Here is a 17,698-nt window from a genome sequence, read left to right on the forward strand (position 1 = left end):
GAGGAGCCATTGCTTCAACTGGTAGGCGCTGGTAGGCACTTTCAAAGAGGACTGGCATTGGACTTACTTATGTTGTGACTCTTGGGTAGATTAAATCAAAAGTCAGCTGCTGTGTAGACGAAGCAAGCCATTGGAAAGAGAATGCAAGAATTGCATGAATGGCTTAAGATGGAGTGATTTCAAGTTTGAAGCATTCTTTTCATGATCATTGCTGACTTTTGGTGTATCGTATGTATATACATGTCCCCAAGCAGGTTTGGGTTTTGGGTTTTGGGGTATACGGTATCAATGCTTCAGTTCACTTAACTTCTGCTTCATCTTCTTTCTCACTCTTGGCTCCCAAATTGGTGATCTCTCAAGCTCCAATGGCACCAGTCCAATATCGTAAGCTTTCATTCCACCCAACACCTGCTTCTCCTGCGATCCACGTCAACGCCCAACGCATATTTGTACAGTTAGTTGGCGGAACTAAATTTCAGACTAGAATGAAATAAAAAGAACGTAAGAGTACGTTTGTGTAAAGTGGATCGTTATGACATGCAAGATCTAATATTTCAAGATCGATTGCAGAATAAAGTTGGGGGGTTACTTGTTCGGATCGACGGCCTCTTATCCAAAGTAGGTCGGATAACATTGTAACCCCAAATGAGCTCATTCTTTTTGTGAGCCTGTTTCTTAAAAACTGGTGTTTTCCCAAACTCCGTCGCCATGCATAAATGAAAATACAATGCAGGTAAATGCAAATAAAAAACGTGGTAACCAACGTCTGAGGCCTTAACAAGGCCGAATGCGGTCATCATCACAATCGAATGTAGTCATCCAGCACCTGGGGTATAGGGTGGTCTTCAACTCTTCGTTTCTCGTGATCGTGCCATACTCTGTGATATTATAACCCTATCGTCAATGCTCCATCTTTGAATATTTATGCAGCTTGTACTGGGGTCCTACCCAACCGGTAATTGCTTGCAGCAGAGTTGAAGATACGGTTCATCACACCACCGAATCCAGTCTCTGCCTTGACCTTCTTGGATGGCTGCTGGCTCTCGCCTTGGAAGCTGGTCTGATGGCCTTTGAGACTTGGTCGACCGATAGCTGTACCATAAGCACTGTGGTAGGAGGCATCGGGACTTTGTGTCAGGTCAACCACGACAATACTGTCATCAATATTTGATGAAGCTGTGTATGGTGTGCCGCGTGACGTAGGTGCAAGTGAGGAAGATCGAGATCTTAATGAAGGAGCCATTGATGAAGACCGTGAGCTGGAGTGGCTATGCATTGTACCAGGCCTGCTGGAAACAAGGGGAGGAAGATCACGGAGAGAAGGAGGTGACATAGATCGGTTGCTGATATGATGACGGAAAGGTGATGGGAATCGCTTGTGGCTAGGAGCGGGTAGTGAGAGTGAGCTGTTGTTGGATCTGTGGCGAGTATATCGTCCACCAGAAAGCTCTTCGTCGGCATAGGAGCTGGGTGAGTCATACACACCAACTGCTCTTGGTGGAGGAGTGGCGAGAATTGGCAGCTCGTTATCCCGGACCTGGCGAGATGGTGGTAGAGGCAGACCAACTGCGGAGTCATAGGAAGCTTGGTGCGAATGCCAGTGTCGGTGGCTGCTGATGAGCTCAGCCTCCTCCTGTTGTAGTTCCATCTGGAAGCGAATAGGGGCCAGGAAGGGTTCGAAATGCTCGAGGAGATCCTCCTCGGTGACTCTGGTTTCAAACTCCAGGAGGTACAGCAGTTGCCTTTCCATCAAGTTCACTTCAGCCAGACCGAAACCGAAACCCTCAAATCCCTTGACGGTGGTATATCTGGCCCAGTGCTTGTTCTTGGGGCTGGAGTCGTTGAGGTTCTTGGCTGCTAGGATCAAGGCAGCCAAGAAGATTCTGTGAACGGTGCATCGCATACCCTTGGCCACAGGAGGTAACCTTGAGCGCAGACGTGCGAGGTATACCAGAGAGGTCATAAGAGTTGGGACTTGAACGGATGATCTGTTGACGAGGGAGGTGATGAACTGTTCCAAGGATGGCAGTGGTGCCTGGGCGGGCTCTGAAGCGGCATTCTGTGGAGGTGTTGAGGGAGGTGTCGGCAGACTATCTGATGTGCTGGGTTCCTGATCACAGCGAATGACCTGTGATGCTTGTTTGGCCAAATGTTGAATCATATAACTCCTCACTGGTTGGCGAACGAACTCTTCAAGAGCCGCCCGGTTTTGGGTGGTGTCATGTCTGGCAGCCATGGTAATGGACTTGGGGGCAGAAAGTGAACAAGTGATATAAAGGTGGGGAGGATAAAGAGACGAAGGAGTGGTTTGAAAGTGAGGCACTTTCAGCAGTATAAGGACCTTTCCTGAGGCCTTTCCGAGGAGTGTTGAGTGAACCTGACAGGATACTGCGACAGGTGTTGACAGATGTAGGAGGTTGGTAGCGTAGGAGGAGTATTAATTGAGCAAAGATGTGTCGTCCTGGCCGGCAGGAAGGGGTCAGAGCTCTGGAGTATATTGAATAATGCTAGTGCAAGAGACTGGGGACGGACGGTCGTAGCGATGTGAAGTGGTGCTAACACGGTCCAGGGTGTATGCCTCCTGTGTTTGAGAGAGAGTCTTGAACCCTCCTGAACAGTGCGCAAGAGTGATGTAGCAACTGCAGTGGAGTGGGGATGGGTGAAAGCTAGTGGATAGGCGATCGATAAGCTCCAGGTACGGATGGCGGGATGGCTTGAGGTTTGACCGTTAGGGTTTCTGGTCCAACGCGACTCTTCTCGGGACAGCGAGGTTCCTTAACTGGTGAGGGCGCCCAGGGGTTGGAGCGTGAACAGGGGTGGAACAATGTCTGTGACTAGACGGCTAGAGGGCTGTCTAGAGCCTGGAAGGGACGTCGAGATGTAGGAGGTGGGGGGAGACCGGCCCCGGATGGCAAAAAAGTGACAGGGGTGGAGAGGCTGCTAGTGCGGTGTCGGGGCTCAACTCTCAGACACAGACTGAGAGTGATGGGTTGGTGATGGAGAAGAAAGAAGATGGCCAGGCAGAATCTGAGAAGAGCAAGAAGGGTGAAATATCTTTTATGAATCTGCCTGTCGACTGTGTGTGGCATTGCCTCTGGTCGGGCGCTTGTCAGGTGGATATGGAATGAAAGAGAAGGGCGAGATATGTCGGCCAGCAAGTGGTCGTGGATGATTCTCAGGCAGATGCAAGTGGTGTAGATGGCCTGTTTCGCCTGGTGTTGGCGGCTGGCAATGAGGGTGTGTCGATTGGGCAGCTGTTTGTGGGTAGGGCCACATGGGCTACAAGCAATGAGTTACGAAGTAGGTAGCTTTTTACCCTCCCTTTACACCTGCATTGTCCGTCTGGCCTACGGACTACGACCATGCGTATCTATCTTCCTTGCAGCGGACACGACACGCGGAGTGGGCACAAGCAAGCTGATTCCTATTAGACACCCAGACGGGAAGGGCGAAGTGAAGATCCAAGTGACCAGCTGCCATGGTCACGGCGCGTCCTTGGGGAGGGGTTTGGTCTGCTGAAAGGACAGTGAGGAACCCCTAGAGATGCCTATCATTTTTCACCAGTCAGGCTCCTAGGCACCCCGGTGCTGCCGGCTAGCCATTCCCAGCTAAACGCCGTCCCAAAGCCAAGGCGCCTGGATTGGTGGGCATGTCGAGACACACGCCCGACACGCCTGACACAGATCCAACAAGTCTGAAGCACCAACTGACACGCTTTCTGAGTGGACTTCTCGTCGTCGACGCGCTTCAGGGGTGTCAGACTCGCTTGCTCTCGCTTAATTCCTCGATTGGCCATGAGTGACTTATTTGGTGACTGGTGAAACACCACAGGATCTGCTCTACTGAACCGAGACCTCAGTCCAACTCGCTCGTCGCCCTTGACGGGAAAACTCTGTCCAAGCCATTGAAATGTGCTTCGCCCACGCCCACGCTGGCTGTTTCAGTCACGCGTCTTTCGTCCCCTTCTCCAGTCGAGGCCGGCCATTCCATCCAAGCAGAATCTGTATCCGTATCCCTATTTCACATGCATCTCCCAGAATCAAAAACCCACATTTGACTCCTGGCCGTGTCCCACTGTTGACCACAAATCGAATGGCCCGATAAGCACAGCCACGGCTAGATCTGTCTTCCCCGCGGCTCGCTCTAGCTCTACGCTGTTTCTTGGTCTGCCAGTCCTGGACCACCTTCTCTGAACCAGTCAGATCAAAGCTATCGACCATTCTCCTACCATTTTCCCAACTCATCGCATTGTGCGTTTGCTCCCTCCACAGATCCATTCTGGTCTCTTGCAAAGTTTCATCCCTTGATTGATGCAAGGTCTTGAATCACTCAGAACCATTCTCGGATACGGATACTTCTGTTACTAGCTATCCCAAGAAAAATATTTGTGTGATCCTTGCCCAATGCCACGTTCGACGGACATTTTTCCACTAGGACAAATTCCCGATTCACAATCCCTTAGACAACCATGGAAAGGGTCGATTTGATGTCATCACACAACGGAGCATACCGAGTACGGACTTTGAGATATACGCGTTCAAGGTTTTCTTCAGCTTCGAGCATGCCGGATCACGGACACTCCGTGCTCGAAGATTGAGACAATCCTGGACTTTTAGAAAATGCCAGCTGGTTGGTTCAATCGGTCAATAATTGGGTAACCAATCATGGCACAGTCATGGTCAGAGTCCAACTAACTCGCCTTGGGATCGCTCTGTGCCACTGGGCACGGAGACCACGATGGTCGTGGCGGTGCGACTTAGTTCCCTATTCATCATGTGGCTGGGTCGTACCCAATGGGCATGATCGTCAAGTGGCCATTGGGCACTAATTCGTCGGTACTACTGCAGCCACTTGACCTGCTCCTCGAGCTTCACCCGACTTTGGGCCTTGTGACAGTGCCTACGAACCCACGATCAGATCAACTGACATCAACTGCTGATATACTGGGTCATCTGCTAAGTTATGAACAACAGGTTCCAGCACCTTTGTCTGTGCCTCGACACGTGCCACCCCAGCCTAGGCATTTTTGCTGCACAATGACGAAGATGGCTAGGTCACTGGGAGAAAGTACGGAGAATCTTTAGGTAAGAGGCTGAATTTGCCCACAATCCTCCTCTCTGTGGAGTGCTGCCTGCTGGCGTATGGTTCCGGCAAAGGTTCATGTCTTCGAACCCAAGTTGCGTGTGAGTGATATGTTAGCACATGAGCGGGAAGATAGATAGCCGTCTTTACAGAGCCAAACTCTACTACCACGGTGAAAGGTGTACATCTGTCTACCTTCCTGTTGATTTTCAGTTGGTTTCAGCCTTTGGTAAATCCATGATCTCCATTGCTGGCAGGGAGGATCTCTACTCGACTGATATCCACTAGAGTGAAATGCTCGATGTGGCTCATTATGCTCGAAGGATCTTTGACTGTCGGCTCCCTCGCATCTTGAGGATCAAGCCCTGGAAATGTCGGGAAAACTGCTTGATACCGCTCTGGTACAGTGTTCGCATGCACTCCCGATATTACGATGCAATGCATATCGTGCTGACCGATGAATTGATGATGGTACTTGTCTGAAATTAACCATAGTCAGAGTTTTCCACTTTCCAAGAATGGCAGGAAGCCGAGCCAAACGCACATCATTGCGGGGGCCCAATACGCTGAAGAGATGCTCTGCTCTTCACTCTCCAATGCTTCGATTTATGCTTTGAGCAATTGCGTCTGATGCGCACTGCAGTGCTTGTTGCGACGAAACCGGTGAGTGCAATGTGCAAATGGACGCAGATGCAGATGCAGCAGCACCGGCAGCAGCAACGGCGAGGCGGTCAACGAACTCTTCGTGATCACTGGCACTCTGAACGTACACGTGTCCCAACACCATGACCCAGGACTTCCATTGTGTAACTGTTCTTACCCATACTAGTTACTGCACCGCCAAGATTGACAAGCATACGTCAAGCGAGTCCATTAAAGTGGACGAACTGCTCACTCATCAGCCGCGAACGACTCTCTCAACAGCCACCATCCTTTTATGCTGCAATAGATCAATTTGAAGCATTTGAAGCAAGGGTACCTTTCACGAGATATGCATCGCTAGCCAACAGGATGCACACATGTATGTAGCCTCATGCACACTGGGGAAGGCTCTGTTGGTTCACAACCAAGTCGCTCGTGGTCTGGCTCTGAGGCTGCTCTGGCTCTGAGGGCTCCCAAGGTATTAATAGTCCTACCTTACCCCTTCCATTTTCTCAGGTTGTTTTGAAAATCAAGATTGCAAGTTGTGCGAATCTCGAGTTCTCCTCAGGGTGTGGTACTCCATAGGCATGTTTCTAGTTACGATTATCCTACTGTCTCAGATACTGCGAAATCCCCTTTGTCTTTATCACCCAATCGCAGTAGGTGGCCAGAGACATAATCTTCAACATCATTTCAGCAGCTACATCAATTAGCTGCAATGTCTCACACATTCGATGAAGACCTGCTTGCAACCGCGTTCAATCACAACAGCGCCCTGAACGCAGTAATTGCCGATTTGAAACAGAGAATTGCTACATTGGAGGCGAGAAATGCGCATCTGGTCACTGAGAGCAAAACTGTCAAGGCCGACAGGGACCTCCACCAAGGACAATTGTCTCTGAAATGGCGGTTGGAGAACCTCAAAATCAAAGACAAGGAAAGAGACGAGCAGAAGAGGTTACACAAAACGTTGAACAGTGGCAGAAATTCCACTGGTTTGGAAGCACCTGAGAACACTGAGGATGTGTGGGTGGAAGCAGGCCGCGCGAGACCATCGACCTCTCGGGCAGTCTTGGGAGTGCAGCCGGGGCCATCTGGTACTCGTCCAGGAAGACAGTTTCGCGGGACAAAGAAATCCCAAGGAGCGGACTGAAATTATGGGAATGTGTCCAGACTGGCAAACTTGAACGGCCGGCTTTCTTTCCTTCTGATATTGTATTCTTATGTTTTGAAGTCAATGGATTTCTTATAACCACATTCGCTTTAGTGTTATTGCTGTGCAAGATGGGAGGCTTTGATTTAGACTTACATGGATTACTATACGTCCGAATATTTATTCGATCAAACGGACAGGAGAACGGAACTATGAACCACAACATTGCACACTGCCATTTTGGTTCATCTATAATCTGAGATAGCAACGAGATGTTTCCTCATCCGTCTCTGCCCGTAGACCATTGCTAAAAGTCGATGTCAATAGAGTCCACCATATGCGACGTTGAAACTGACCCTCGTGGTTGAAGCCTAAAGCCATCGGCAAAACCCCGGGTGCCCACCGTACACAGCCTAGCCTCTTAGACCCACCAATGACACGCAGCGAAATCTTGCGATGTCATCTCAAAAAAAGGCACGGTAGCAGGCATAATTCGAGCCAGCCTTGAGTGTCTTTTCAACACAGAGGGTCTCTATACAAACGATCGGGAAAAGATGGCTCTGCTGGACTAGACTGCAATTCGTTCCAAGCGTCCCGATCGCAACCAAAACCATGGCCCCAGGCGACTACGCCTCGGTCGGGTCTGGAAAACTCAAGCTCAAAGGCGTCAAGGACGGCAAAGTGGACAAGAAAAAGAAGAAATCCAAATCCAAATCCAACCCGTCTGCCACGTCTTCTGCCGCTCTGCCTAGAAACGATGGTGATGGTGATGGGGATGGAGATGACAGGACCGATGACGCCAACAGCTTTCAGGATCGTTCGGTCATGTTGAAGAATCTACAGGATGAGGATGAAAAAGTTGCGGACGATGAGCGGCGGCGGAGGCGGAGGCGGAAAGGGGGAGAAGGTGAAGAAGATGAGGAGGAAAGCAAGGAACTTGTGTCTCGGAGGGAGCAAGATGCCGGAGAGCATCAGGAGCGAGAGAACGCTGGTGAGCATGTCAAGACAGAAGCCGAGAGGAGATATGAAGAACAGCGGCGGAGGCGAGTGAGTGATTTTCCCTTTCCTTTTCTCTCTCTCGGTGCTTCATTAGATGGTTCTGTCTCTCAACTTTACGAAAGCTAACTCCATTTTCCAGCTCGAGGAGCGTTTGAAGCGCGAAGGTGTCAAAACACACAAGGAGAGGGTCGAGGAGCTGAATCGCTATCTCAGCAGTCTCAGTGAGCATCATGACATGCCGAGAATTGGACCGGGATAACATTGCTATTTTGTTGGTCGTCTTTCAATGGAGTTGTTTTTTTGCTTGTTCGTTGGCTGTCGCTCATCTTCATGAGCCGGACGCATCTACAAGGACGTATACATCGAAAGCTACATGAAATCACGAAGTCCACTTCGAAACGAAAACCTTCAAAGACCCCAGAGTCCTGGAATAATGAAATTTCTTTGGGGTTCATCGACACCCGTGCACAATCAAAGCTTCCTTTATGTACAAGTTTAAAAGTTTGTAGTCTTCACACGCTCTGTTCTGTCTGATCTACTCTTCGCCACCACCGCCCTCTGCGGCCTCGGTTTCCAATCGTCCGGGCTTCGAGTTGAGGTATTCGTTTCTATGGTGAAGTTCAATGGTTAGCCATGGGGAGTCCTTTCCTTTCGTTGTTGGATAGTTTGGCAGAAGAAGAACCTACTTCTCTGTAGCCCATTCCATCAACACGTAACCCAGTACCAGAGGTGGTAGCCAGTAGAGAATCTGGTGATATGTTCGACGGTAGATATTGAAGAAAGCGTTATAATAGGCACCGGCCATGGGTCGCTGTCGGTTGGGAGAGAGAGAATATGTGGTCACGCCCTTTTGTGTCTGTGAGCCTGGAAGGGAGGGAAGATGTTAGTGGTCGGTTTTCTCGACGATGAGAGGTTCGTAAATTCGGGGGTATGAATTCGAATTTCATGGGATCATGTACCTAGATTGCCCCAGCCGCCCATGTATCTAATTGTCAAAGGCTCATTAGCATGGTGGACTCGGGATGGAGATCAGATTCCGACATACACTCCGTTCTTGGGGTCTGGGCCGTGGCCAGCGCGCAACGCGCGGGTGACCTGCATGCGTAGAGCTGGAGTAATACGCATCTTGAGAATGATCTGGTGACTGCTGGAGGAGGAATGTCTTCGAGGACAAGAATTCAACGGCGCAGGGCAAAGATGAGGATGGAGTTGAGGAAGGAAGCTTGAAGCTGGCCGCGCTTACCATATCCGGTTAGCTCAGGTCAAAGCATCATTAAAATGTGCTGCATTACAATTACAACGACTACGACTGCGACAGCCTAATACTCGACACACCTCCATCAAACTCACTCTCGGTGTTTGTTGCTGCATCCAAGGCGATCCTGTTCAATTCTCTCATCGCCAGACCTTGTCCATCATGGCTGCTCCTAACGTTCTCAACGCCGTCTCCAGATACGCTATTCCCCTCTTTGTCGCCTTCTCATTCGGACAAGCCGCCATCTATGATGTTAAGGGTGGTTCGCGAGCTGTCATCTTCGACCGTCTATCTGGTGTCCAAGAAAAAGTTGTCAACGAGGGAACACACTTCTTGATTCCGTGGTTGCAGAAAGCCATTGTTTATGATGTGCGAACCAAGCCGAGAAACATCAGTACCACAACCGGAAGTAAAGATTTGCAGATGGTCAGTTTAACCTTGAGGGTGCTGCATAGGCCCGAGGTCACCAAGCTCCCCAAGATTTATCAGGTATGTTACAGGCGTATTGAAGCGCGATCCGATGCTAAACAGTTACAAGTCCTTGGGTCAAGACTACGATGAAAGAGTCTTACCATCTATCGGCAACGAAGTTCTGAAATCCATCGTCGCCCAATTCGATGCCGCCGAATTGATTACCCAGAGAGAGGCCGTCTCGCAACGAATTCGAACCGATTTGTTGAAAAGAGCACAAGAGTTCAACATCGCTCTAGAAGATGTCTCCATTACCCACATGACCTTTGGACGAGAGTTCACCCGAGCCGTTGAGCAGAAGCAAATCGCACAGCAAGATGCGGAAAGAGCACGATTCATCGTTGAAAAGGCCGAGCAAGAAAGACAGGCCAACGTCATCCGAGCTGAAGGTGAAGCCGAGTCAGCCGACATCATCAGCAAGGCCGTCGCCAAAAATGGTGATGGTCTCATCCAGATCCGAAGAATTGAAGCCAGTAAAGACATCGCCCAGACATTGGCTGGCAACCCCAATGTCACGTACTTGCCCGGTGGTGGAGACGGAGAGGGTGGCAAGGGAAAGAGCACGTCACTTTTACTAGGCCTCAAGGGATAAAGTGAGACCTCTCGGAGATCCAGTGAATTGAAAAAGGCTCCAGACAAAATCTAATCCCCGAAAAGCGAAAGCAAAGGTTATCAACCTGTTTGCTATCTGCGGGTTTGTACACATAATCATCGGCCCTCTACACCGACCTAAAACTCTTAACCTCTTCTATCTCTGTAGCACTACATAGCGATGGGCCAGAAAAATATTTCAGGGAGAATTCTCAACTTTTCACTCGGATTTCCTGTTCTCTGTTCGTGGTCTATCTGTAATATCGGCACTCTGAAGCACAGCGTTCTCCCAGCGAGTGAAGCTTATGATATATGAGTGGTCAGAACGCTGTCTAACCGAATGATATGGGCGTTTTGCGAATAGACCAAATTCTACAGCTGCTGGTTTCCAGCGAGAAGATTATCAGGACACTCAACAAGACAATTAATGTGGTATAATTATAAAGGGATGCTACTATGGCGGTGGCTGATAATCAGCTTCAAGTAGACTTCGAGAACCAAGGTGATTTGGATCGGCCACGTCCTGGCCTCGCCAACCCGGAAGTGTGTTGGGTGTACACATGCTTGGTTCCTCAGTTATAGGCAGTCAAAGCAGGCTTCTTAGCATCCGTCTGCGTCATGCCCAGTCTCTCGATATCCTCCGCTTCAGTGCGGCCCAAGGCAACGGGCTCGATGGGCTTCGCGGCCAGATCGGCACTGGCGGCACCGACATCCGCAACGCTGAGGCCATCGACGACAGTGACGGGGCCATGTTTCCCTTCTTCGTCGTCCTCGTCCTCCGGTGCCCCTTCACCCTTGACGCCCTGGAAGGGGGCGATGCCCTTCTTGCTGGCGACCTTGTCGTCAAAGGTGCCGTAGAAATCGTACTCGTCGCGTTTCCCCGCGTTCTTGACCTTCCAGATCTGACATGCGATGTAGTACAGGACGGAGGCCGAGGCGGCGCCGAAGATATAGTTGCCGTAGTAGTATTCAATGGCGCCCTGGGAGACCTTGATCGAGGGGTTGAGCGTCGAGATCATCCCCGGCATCGCCGGGATGAAACACACCACCCATACGATGATGGCGCGGAGGTTGAAGCCGTGGTAGAAGTAGTATGACCCTTCGGGCGAGCCGGTGTAGAGTTGGGTGACTTCGATCTGCTGCTTGCGGATGATGAAGTAGTCCACGAGCATGATTCCGGTGAGTGGGCCGAGGAAGACGGAGAAGCTGGCTGCTGTGGCGACGAAGACACTGGACGTGTTGTAGAAGAGCCATGGCTGAACGGCCCACGAGAGGGCCGCGCCGATGAGTGCTCCACGTCGGATGTTGATGAACTTGGGGAACAAACCCGCAAGGTCCATGCCAGCCGCGTAGCCATTGCCGAGGATGTTTTCGGCGAGCTGGGAGATTAGGAATGCGAGACCGCAGAAAAACGCAGCTGCGCGCGAGGTGGCACTCCAGTCTGTGAGCATCCATTGTGTGATGAGGGTGAGGGGATTCCAGAATGGGTCGCCGCCGTAGATTGTGACACTGGCTGACGCTGAGAGGATGCCCATCAACGGCACGGCCATGCCCGGGACGAAGAGCGCAAAAGTGATACCAGGAACCTGCATTCCCTGACGTTTGGCAAAACGTGTGAAGTCAGATTGGTTCAGAATTCCCGCCGAGATGGCTCCGAGAGAAGCTACAATCGCATAGATCCAAGCCCATGCTGGAGTGATGTTCTCCATGGTCTGATTCGGAGTGGACCACAGTGGACCTGGGCCCCCAGCCTTGTTGGTTGCCCAGATGGTGATGCCGAGCATAACGAAGAAAGTTACAGCGTTGGCGAACAGGACAGGCCATTTCGACTTCTCAGGACGGACCATCTGCACGAAGAATGAGTTTCTCTTCATTTGGAACCCAAAGTGACTTGTTTCTTACCATCAGGGGGATCGAGATGATGTGGAATAGTAGAAACCCAATCAAGTCCCGCGTCACCATGTTTGCGCTTGCTGGTAATGTGTTTTCCATGGTCAAGAATGAGTAGCTCCAGCTGCTCAAGATGACTGTGACGCAAAGGCCACCCAGCCATGCCTGAGAGCCGTACCAAATAATGGAAAGCAGGATTCGAATGAGGATACCGATATACGAGCCGTGGACTCCAAAGATTAATCTGAGAAGTTGGTTAGTAAGGAAACCTTCCCTTGGGCAACCGAAACCGTGGGGTTCACATACCTTTGGGCAATTGTGAAGCCAATGTGCCACTCGCCTCCCATCCATCCATTCGCCATGATAAAAGCAACAATGAGGACTCGGGCGACGATCATGACTCCCACGATTTGAGGAATGCTCAAGCCTAGGATAAGGAGCGAGGCCCCGCCAGCCCAGACGCTGATACATAAGCTGAGTAGGATTGTGTTAGTACGTGCTGCGAGAAGTGTATGATACGGTATCTAGGGACTCACTTTGCGATTGAGCCGAATCCGAGATATGCTAGATATCCCCATGTTCGACGACTGGGTGGCAATGGAACTATGTCGGGATTGATCCATTTGTTCGTTAGTGCTCCATTGTAGGTGTTATCCTCAATGGCAAGCCATTTCACAACCGACTGGAGTTTGCTCGAGCCAGCCATTGCCTGTCGGACAAAAGAGTGACTTGACTGAGGAATGGATTGTGTCAAGGGAGTGTTCTCCAGAACACAACTACCGAGTCAAGGTGGCTCAAGAACGACGCTGAGAAGCAACAGGTACTTTATAGGTCCACCATACACATGCCATGGTAGCAGAAACGCTGTGGGACTATCAAACCACGTTGATACCAGGATCAAGCCATAACCTATCTCGCTTTTCCGGGGTAAAGCTTCTCGGGTGTGGGCAGCAAAGTTCGTTTAGGCGTAGATGATAGAGCCACTTGGGATTAGGCCATTTTCAAGCTTGCATACCAAGACTCGGGATAGGAGCGGTTAATCTGCCAGGTGATAAGCCAGAACGTCAGAGGGATTGACTTCCTCTAGCCAACGCAGATATAATGGCTAGTGCATATCAGAAAGTGGATGGCACGCCTGAGATAGCGTGCTGATAGCAACGAAGGCTCTAGATTCACCAAAGATGCTCTAATTGGGGACTTGAACTGAGGGAGCCGTCTTAAGCTTCTTGGTACCCGAGACGATGTGCCTCGGTGCCTAAAGAGCCTATCGCGGTGTCAAATACCCATCCGATAGCCAGCAGCCCCAGTTGCTAGTTAGATTCCTTCGGAGTCCAGTCACGTGGAGTACCACTTCATCTCGATAGCAAGGTACCTAGGTAGGTACCTAGGGAGGTATCTAGCCAAGAATGCGAGAGGAGACGAGGTTGTGATAGCCTTGAACCGATGCTAGAAGAAGCTGTGATAGCGAACTCGTGGCTCGAGCGCATTTAAGTACCCTTTCCCTCCAAAACCCAAGTGAGGCTGATGGTTTCTCGTATCCGACAAGCTGGAAACTGCGGGGTGCAGATGCTTGACTTGAACGCCCACGAGGTCCATGACTCGAACCAAAGAGCGCCTCATCCGCCTTCCAAAATTGACCGGCGATAGCCTAGATAGGTCGGTATCTTTATGAACATCCAGAAGTGTCATTCTCAATCTGTATTGTTATTCACAAAGTCGGGTTCACACGTGGATAAACACGTGTGTTACCCAAAGTCCAAACTTCTCTGTGGGTAATACTCGGCGCCTAGCTTTATCCCTTCCCTGGGTACTAGATATTCCATCGACAAATCACGCGACATGTTTCCCGTGAATTGTTTTCAAGCTTAGCCCTGTTATCAATTCTTAGTCAGTCACCGGATTTCTACACCTACCGTTCTTGGTTTCGACGTGTAATTCGGACGTGCTAAAATAATCACCTCCGGTCAAATATGATTAAATAAATCAATATCGAGTCTAGGCGGATATTGAGACCGCGATTCAAAATTGGGCGAAGCGAAGATTTGGAAATCGGAAAATCATTCATCACATTCATTGAAAGTCTCAGAAGTTGCGGTGGGCATTACAACCTCGAGAATGGCAGCAGCACGCTCATTGATTGTTGGCGTCGACGTTGGAGGTAGGAATGATCGAATTTGGGCACTGTCGCTCGACTGCCAGGTACTCAGACAATTGACCATATGAGCAGGAACCAACACAGACTCGGTATTGCTTGATGCCTCGCAAACAGGGAACAAGGCCGTCCTGGCGTCTTACAAAGCGGCTACAACTTCGAATGTAACGTTAAGTGTCCAGGAGACGCTGAGAGTTTTGCTGGACCAATCCACCGTCGATCGAGCAGAAATATCTGCCCTCGCCATCGGCACCACTCATTTTATCAATGCACTCATTGAAAGAGATTCATCTCGAGTTGAGAAAGTGGCAGTCTTGCGCCTGGTCTCATACAACTTCTCTGCTGGAACACCACCCTTCGCCGACTGGCCCAATGCGTTAAAACGGATAGTTAACGGCTACTCGGCAATCATTCCTGGAGGTTGTAATATCGATGGACAGCTTATTGCTGATATTGACCCCGAAGCTGTCCGGGAACAGGCTAATATCATCAAAACCAAGGGCATCAAGAATGTCGTGATTGTTGGCGTTGGCTCCCCTACCGACCATAAATATCATCACGAAGAAAGAGTCCGCGATATCCTCAAGGAATCATTGTCGACAGACGTCAACTTTGTGCTATCTCGGGATGTTGCGGGTAATGGATTATTGGCCAGAGAGAATGCCTCAATATTGAATGCCTCCATTCTCAACTTTGCCCAAAGAGCAATCCGCTCGTTCATGGCAGCAATGAAAAATATCGGCCTACAATGCCCACTTTACCTGACTTCGAACTCCGGTCATTTACTCACATTTTCCGAGGCCATGCAATTTCCAATCAGAATCTTCTCTTCCGGTGCCACAAATTCCATCCGAGGTGCTGCATTTCTCGCCGGCTCTGAGGTCGGTCAGACTGGCTGTGTGGTTGTGGATATTGGTGGAACGACAACTGATGTTGGATATCTCTTGAAGAATGGTTATCCTCGTCTTGCTAAAAGCTATACCGATATTGCTGGAGTCAAGGTCAACCTGGAAATGCCATCTGTCGAGAGCGTGGGCCTCGGTGGTGGTTCAATCATCCATCATGATGCTGATGCGGATGATGTTACGGTAGGACCAGACAGTGTCGGCCACGACCTTCTGACAAAGGCTTTGAGTTTCGGAGGTTCAGTTACAACTGCTACTGATATTGTAGTAGCTTCTGGAGACGCGACAATTGGTTTCCAGAAGCCTGAGCTCCAAGACAAGCTTATCACCAAGGCAAAACTCAAGATGAAAAAGCTCATGGAAGCCTGCATTGATCGGTCAAAGAATGCGCCTGACCCGTGTATGATTATTCTTGTTGGAGGTGGTTCCATACTATGTCCTCCGGCCTTGGAAGGTGTTAGCAAGATTATTCTTCCCGAGCATGCTGGTGTTGCAAACGCAATAGGTGCAGCAATGGCGAAGATTTCGGGGTCAGCAGAGCTCATGGTCAACGGATCGGATGTTGAAGCGGGCATTGCCAATGTCAAGGCTCAAGCAATACAGCACGCAGTCTCACGAGGTGGCAATTCAAGTTCAGTCACTGTCCTTCACCAAGAGGCTGTCGGAGTTCCATACACTGACAACCAAGTTGCGATCAAGGTTGAAGTGGCGCTACCAGCCGACCATGAGAGAGTACGACAGGAGATGCGGCAGCTTGAGGAGCAGTCAGACACCGAGATCGAAAAGGAACTATTCGAGGAAACCAAAGTTCATCAGATTGCGACAAATGGCGAAGCGTCCTCTGATGAAAAAATTGACTACAAGACATATCGACCAAATGTATCGTCCATGGGTGTTTGGAGTCTATCTGAAGCCGATCTAAAGTTCATCGCCATTGGCTGTTATATTCTTGGGACCGGTGGTGGAGGTTCCCCATATGCTGCCTACCTTCAGCTTCGTCAAGTCCTCGCAGACGGTCATTCCATCACCCTTGTTAGCTGTGATAGCCTCAAAGACAAGGACTGCATCGTGACCGTTGGTGCGATTGGGACGCCAGCGGTGAGCATAGAAAGAGGAGGTGGCGATGAGATCTTGCATGCATTGAATATGATGGCCAAAGAGCTGAACGTCGAGTACACTCACTTCCTTGCTTCCGAAGTAGGCGGTGGCAACGGTCTCTCAAGTTTGGGTGCTGGCAGCTCCAAGCACTACGGCTTACCGACTGTGGATGGCGACCTTATGGGTAACTATAGATGGAGAACATTCCCTAGTCGCACAGACTGACAATTTTTGCAGGACGAGCATATCCAGCGTTCGAAATGACATCTAGATATGTCTACGCGACTTCGATCAACGAGCTCCTCCCCGTTACACTTTGCAGTGGCACGGGCCATAATGTTCTCATTCCTGCCAATCAAACCGACAACACTTCCGCCGGTATTGCCATTCGTGATATCTGTGTCTCAATGGGGTTGGTGTTCCTGAATCCCTCTCGCTGCGATTGTTCGGTTTATTGACATATATATAGAATGGCCTGCGGAGCTGCAGGTGTTCCATTGACTGGAAGAGAGATGCTAGACTATGGTATTCCCAACACCCATTCTCTAGCATGGAGACTCGGGCGAGTGGTCTCAATCGCACAGCAATCTGCAACGTTGTCCACAGTTGCAGATGCCCTCATCGAAGAATGCGGAGGCCCCGAAACCGCACAACGCATATTCACTGGCAAAATTCGAAGTGTCGAAAGTGGTCTCACAAAGACAGCTCACAGTGTCGGCAGGGTAACTATTGAAGCACTCAGTGAAGATGAGGCAGAGAACGATGCCGACAGAAGCGAAAACTGGAATGAGGTTGTAATTCCATTCATGAATGAAAATCTAGCAGTACTTGGAAAGGACAAGCAAGGCAACGAGACCGTGAGTCCCAATTCTCTTGATCCTGCAAGATCCTACTTTCGCTAACAAAATCTTGATAGGTATTGGCAACGGTTCCCGACCTCATCTTCCTGCTGGATGTCTCCACGGGAGAGAATATCGGTGTCCAGGAATACAGGTGAGCTTCTGGAACCAACCGGAGAGCCCCAAATTGAATGCAAAACTGACGGATAATCCAAGATACGGCTTGAAAGTGACTGTCATGACCATCGCGCCACATCCCGTGTGGACTACACCACGAGGCCTGGAGATCGGAGGTCCCGGCGCCTTTGACCTGCCATACGAATACAAATCGCCACTCAAGTACGTGAAACCACGCAGCGTCATTGAGGAGTTCAGGCAAGCGCCGTGAGCGAAACAAGGTCTTTTACCTTACTGGTCGACACGCCTCCAATCGACCAGACGACATTTTTCTTATTGCAACAATAAGTTCTGACGTGTCCGCATTTTTAGCGAGAGCGGTATTCAAAATAGAAAGTTTGGGAAAAGCATCGGTTGCGCGAGCTTTTTGGAACGTGTGGCATAAGCCTTGGGAGACTTATGACCTGCATTGCATTTATGTGTGAATTTTGAGACCGCGGTTTT

At 50.1% G+C, this 17,698-nt stretch overlaps 7 protein-coding genes across 7 annotated transcripts; 4 read left to right on the plus strand and 3 right to left on the minus strand.

The window, feature by feature from the left end:
- Window positions 1–922: 922 nt before the first annotated feature.
- Window positions 923–2,236, minus strand: LTR84_005029 (uncharacterized protein; the record flags this gene model as incomplete). The annotated part of the gene is made up of 1 exon (XM_064848601.1): window positions 923–2,236. The coding sequence occupies one exon, from the start codon at window positions 2,234–2,236 to the stop codon at window positions 923–925; it is 1,314 nt and encodes a 437-aa protein (XP_064711225.1).
- A 4,206-nt stretch (window positions 2,237–6,442) lies between these two features.
- Window positions 6,443–6,877, plus strand: LTR84_005030 (uncharacterized protein; the record flags this gene model as incomplete). Its single annotated transcript, XM_064848602.1, has 1 exon — window positions 6,443–6,877. The coding sequence occupies one exon, from the start codon at window positions 6,443–6,445 to the stop codon at window positions 6,875–6,877; it is 435 nt and encodes a 144-aa protein (XP_064711226.1).
- A 612-nt stretch (window positions 6,878–7,489) lies between these two features.
- On the plus strand, window positions 7,490–8,135 carry LTR84_005031 (uncharacterized protein; the record flags this gene model as incomplete). The annotated part of the gene is made up of 2 exons (XM_064848603.1): window positions 7,490–7,924; window positions 8,016–8,135. 2 exons carry the CDS (start codon window positions 7,490–7,492, stop codon window positions 8,133–8,135), a joined length of 555 nt encoding a protein of 184 aa, XP_064711227.1.
- A 423-nt stretch (window positions 8,136–8,558) lies between these two features.
- LTR84_005032 (uncharacterized protein) lies at window positions 8,559–9,001 on the minus strand (the record flags this gene model as incomplete). Its single annotated transcript, XM_064848604.1, has 3 exons — window positions 8,559–8,740; window positions 8,836–8,861; window positions 8,922–9,001. The coding sequence occupies 3 exons, from the start codon at window positions 8,999–9,001 to the stop codon at window positions 8,559–8,561; spliced, it is 288 nt and encodes a 95-aa protein (XP_064711228.1).
- Window positions 9,002–9,293: 292 nt separating this feature from the next.
- Window positions 9,294–10,194, plus strand: PHB1 (Prohibitin-1, subunit of the prohibitin complex (Phb1p-Phb2p); the record flags this gene model as incomplete). Its single annotated transcript, XM_064848605.1, has 2 exons — window positions 9,294–9,620; window positions 9,670–10,194. The coding sequence occupies 2 exons, from the start codon at window positions 9,294–9,296 to the stop codon at window positions 10,192–10,194; spliced, it is 852 nt and encodes a 283-aa protein (XP_064711229.1).
- Window positions 10,195–10,765: 571 nt separating this feature from the next.
- On the minus strand, window positions 10,766–12,789 carry LTR84_005034 (uncharacterized protein; the record flags this gene model as incomplete). Its single annotated transcript, XM_064848606.1, has 4 exons — window positions 10,766–12,040; window positions 12,096–12,327; window positions 12,390–12,557; window positions 12,620–12,789. The coding sequence occupies 4 exons, from the start codon at window positions 12,787–12,789 to the stop codon at window positions 10,766–10,768; spliced, it is 1,845 nt and encodes a 614-aa protein (XP_064711230.1).
- A 1,409-nt stretch (window positions 12,790–14,198) lies between these two features.
- LTR84_005035 (uncharacterized protein) lies at window positions 14,199–17,465 on the plus strand (the record flags this gene model as incomplete). The annotated part of the gene is made up of 6 exons (XM_064848607.1): window positions 14,199–14,241; window positions 14,311–16,422; window positions 16,476–16,650; window positions 16,708–17,095; window positions 17,155–17,231; window positions 17,294–17,465. The coding sequence occupies 6 exons, from the start codon at window positions 14,199–14,201 to the stop codon at window positions 17,463–17,465; spliced, it is 2,967 nt and encodes a 988-aa protein (XP_064711231.1).
- Between the last annotated feature and the right edge of the window lie 233 nt (window positions 17,466–17,698).

Source organism: Exophiala bonariae (assembly GCF_035927105.1).
Source record: "Exophiala bonariae strain CCFEE 5792 chromosome Unknown scaffold_2, whole genome shotgun sequence".
NCBI lineage: Eukaryota > Fungi > Ascomycota > Eurotiomycetes > Chaetothyriales > Herpotrichiellaceae > Exophiala > Exophiala bonariae.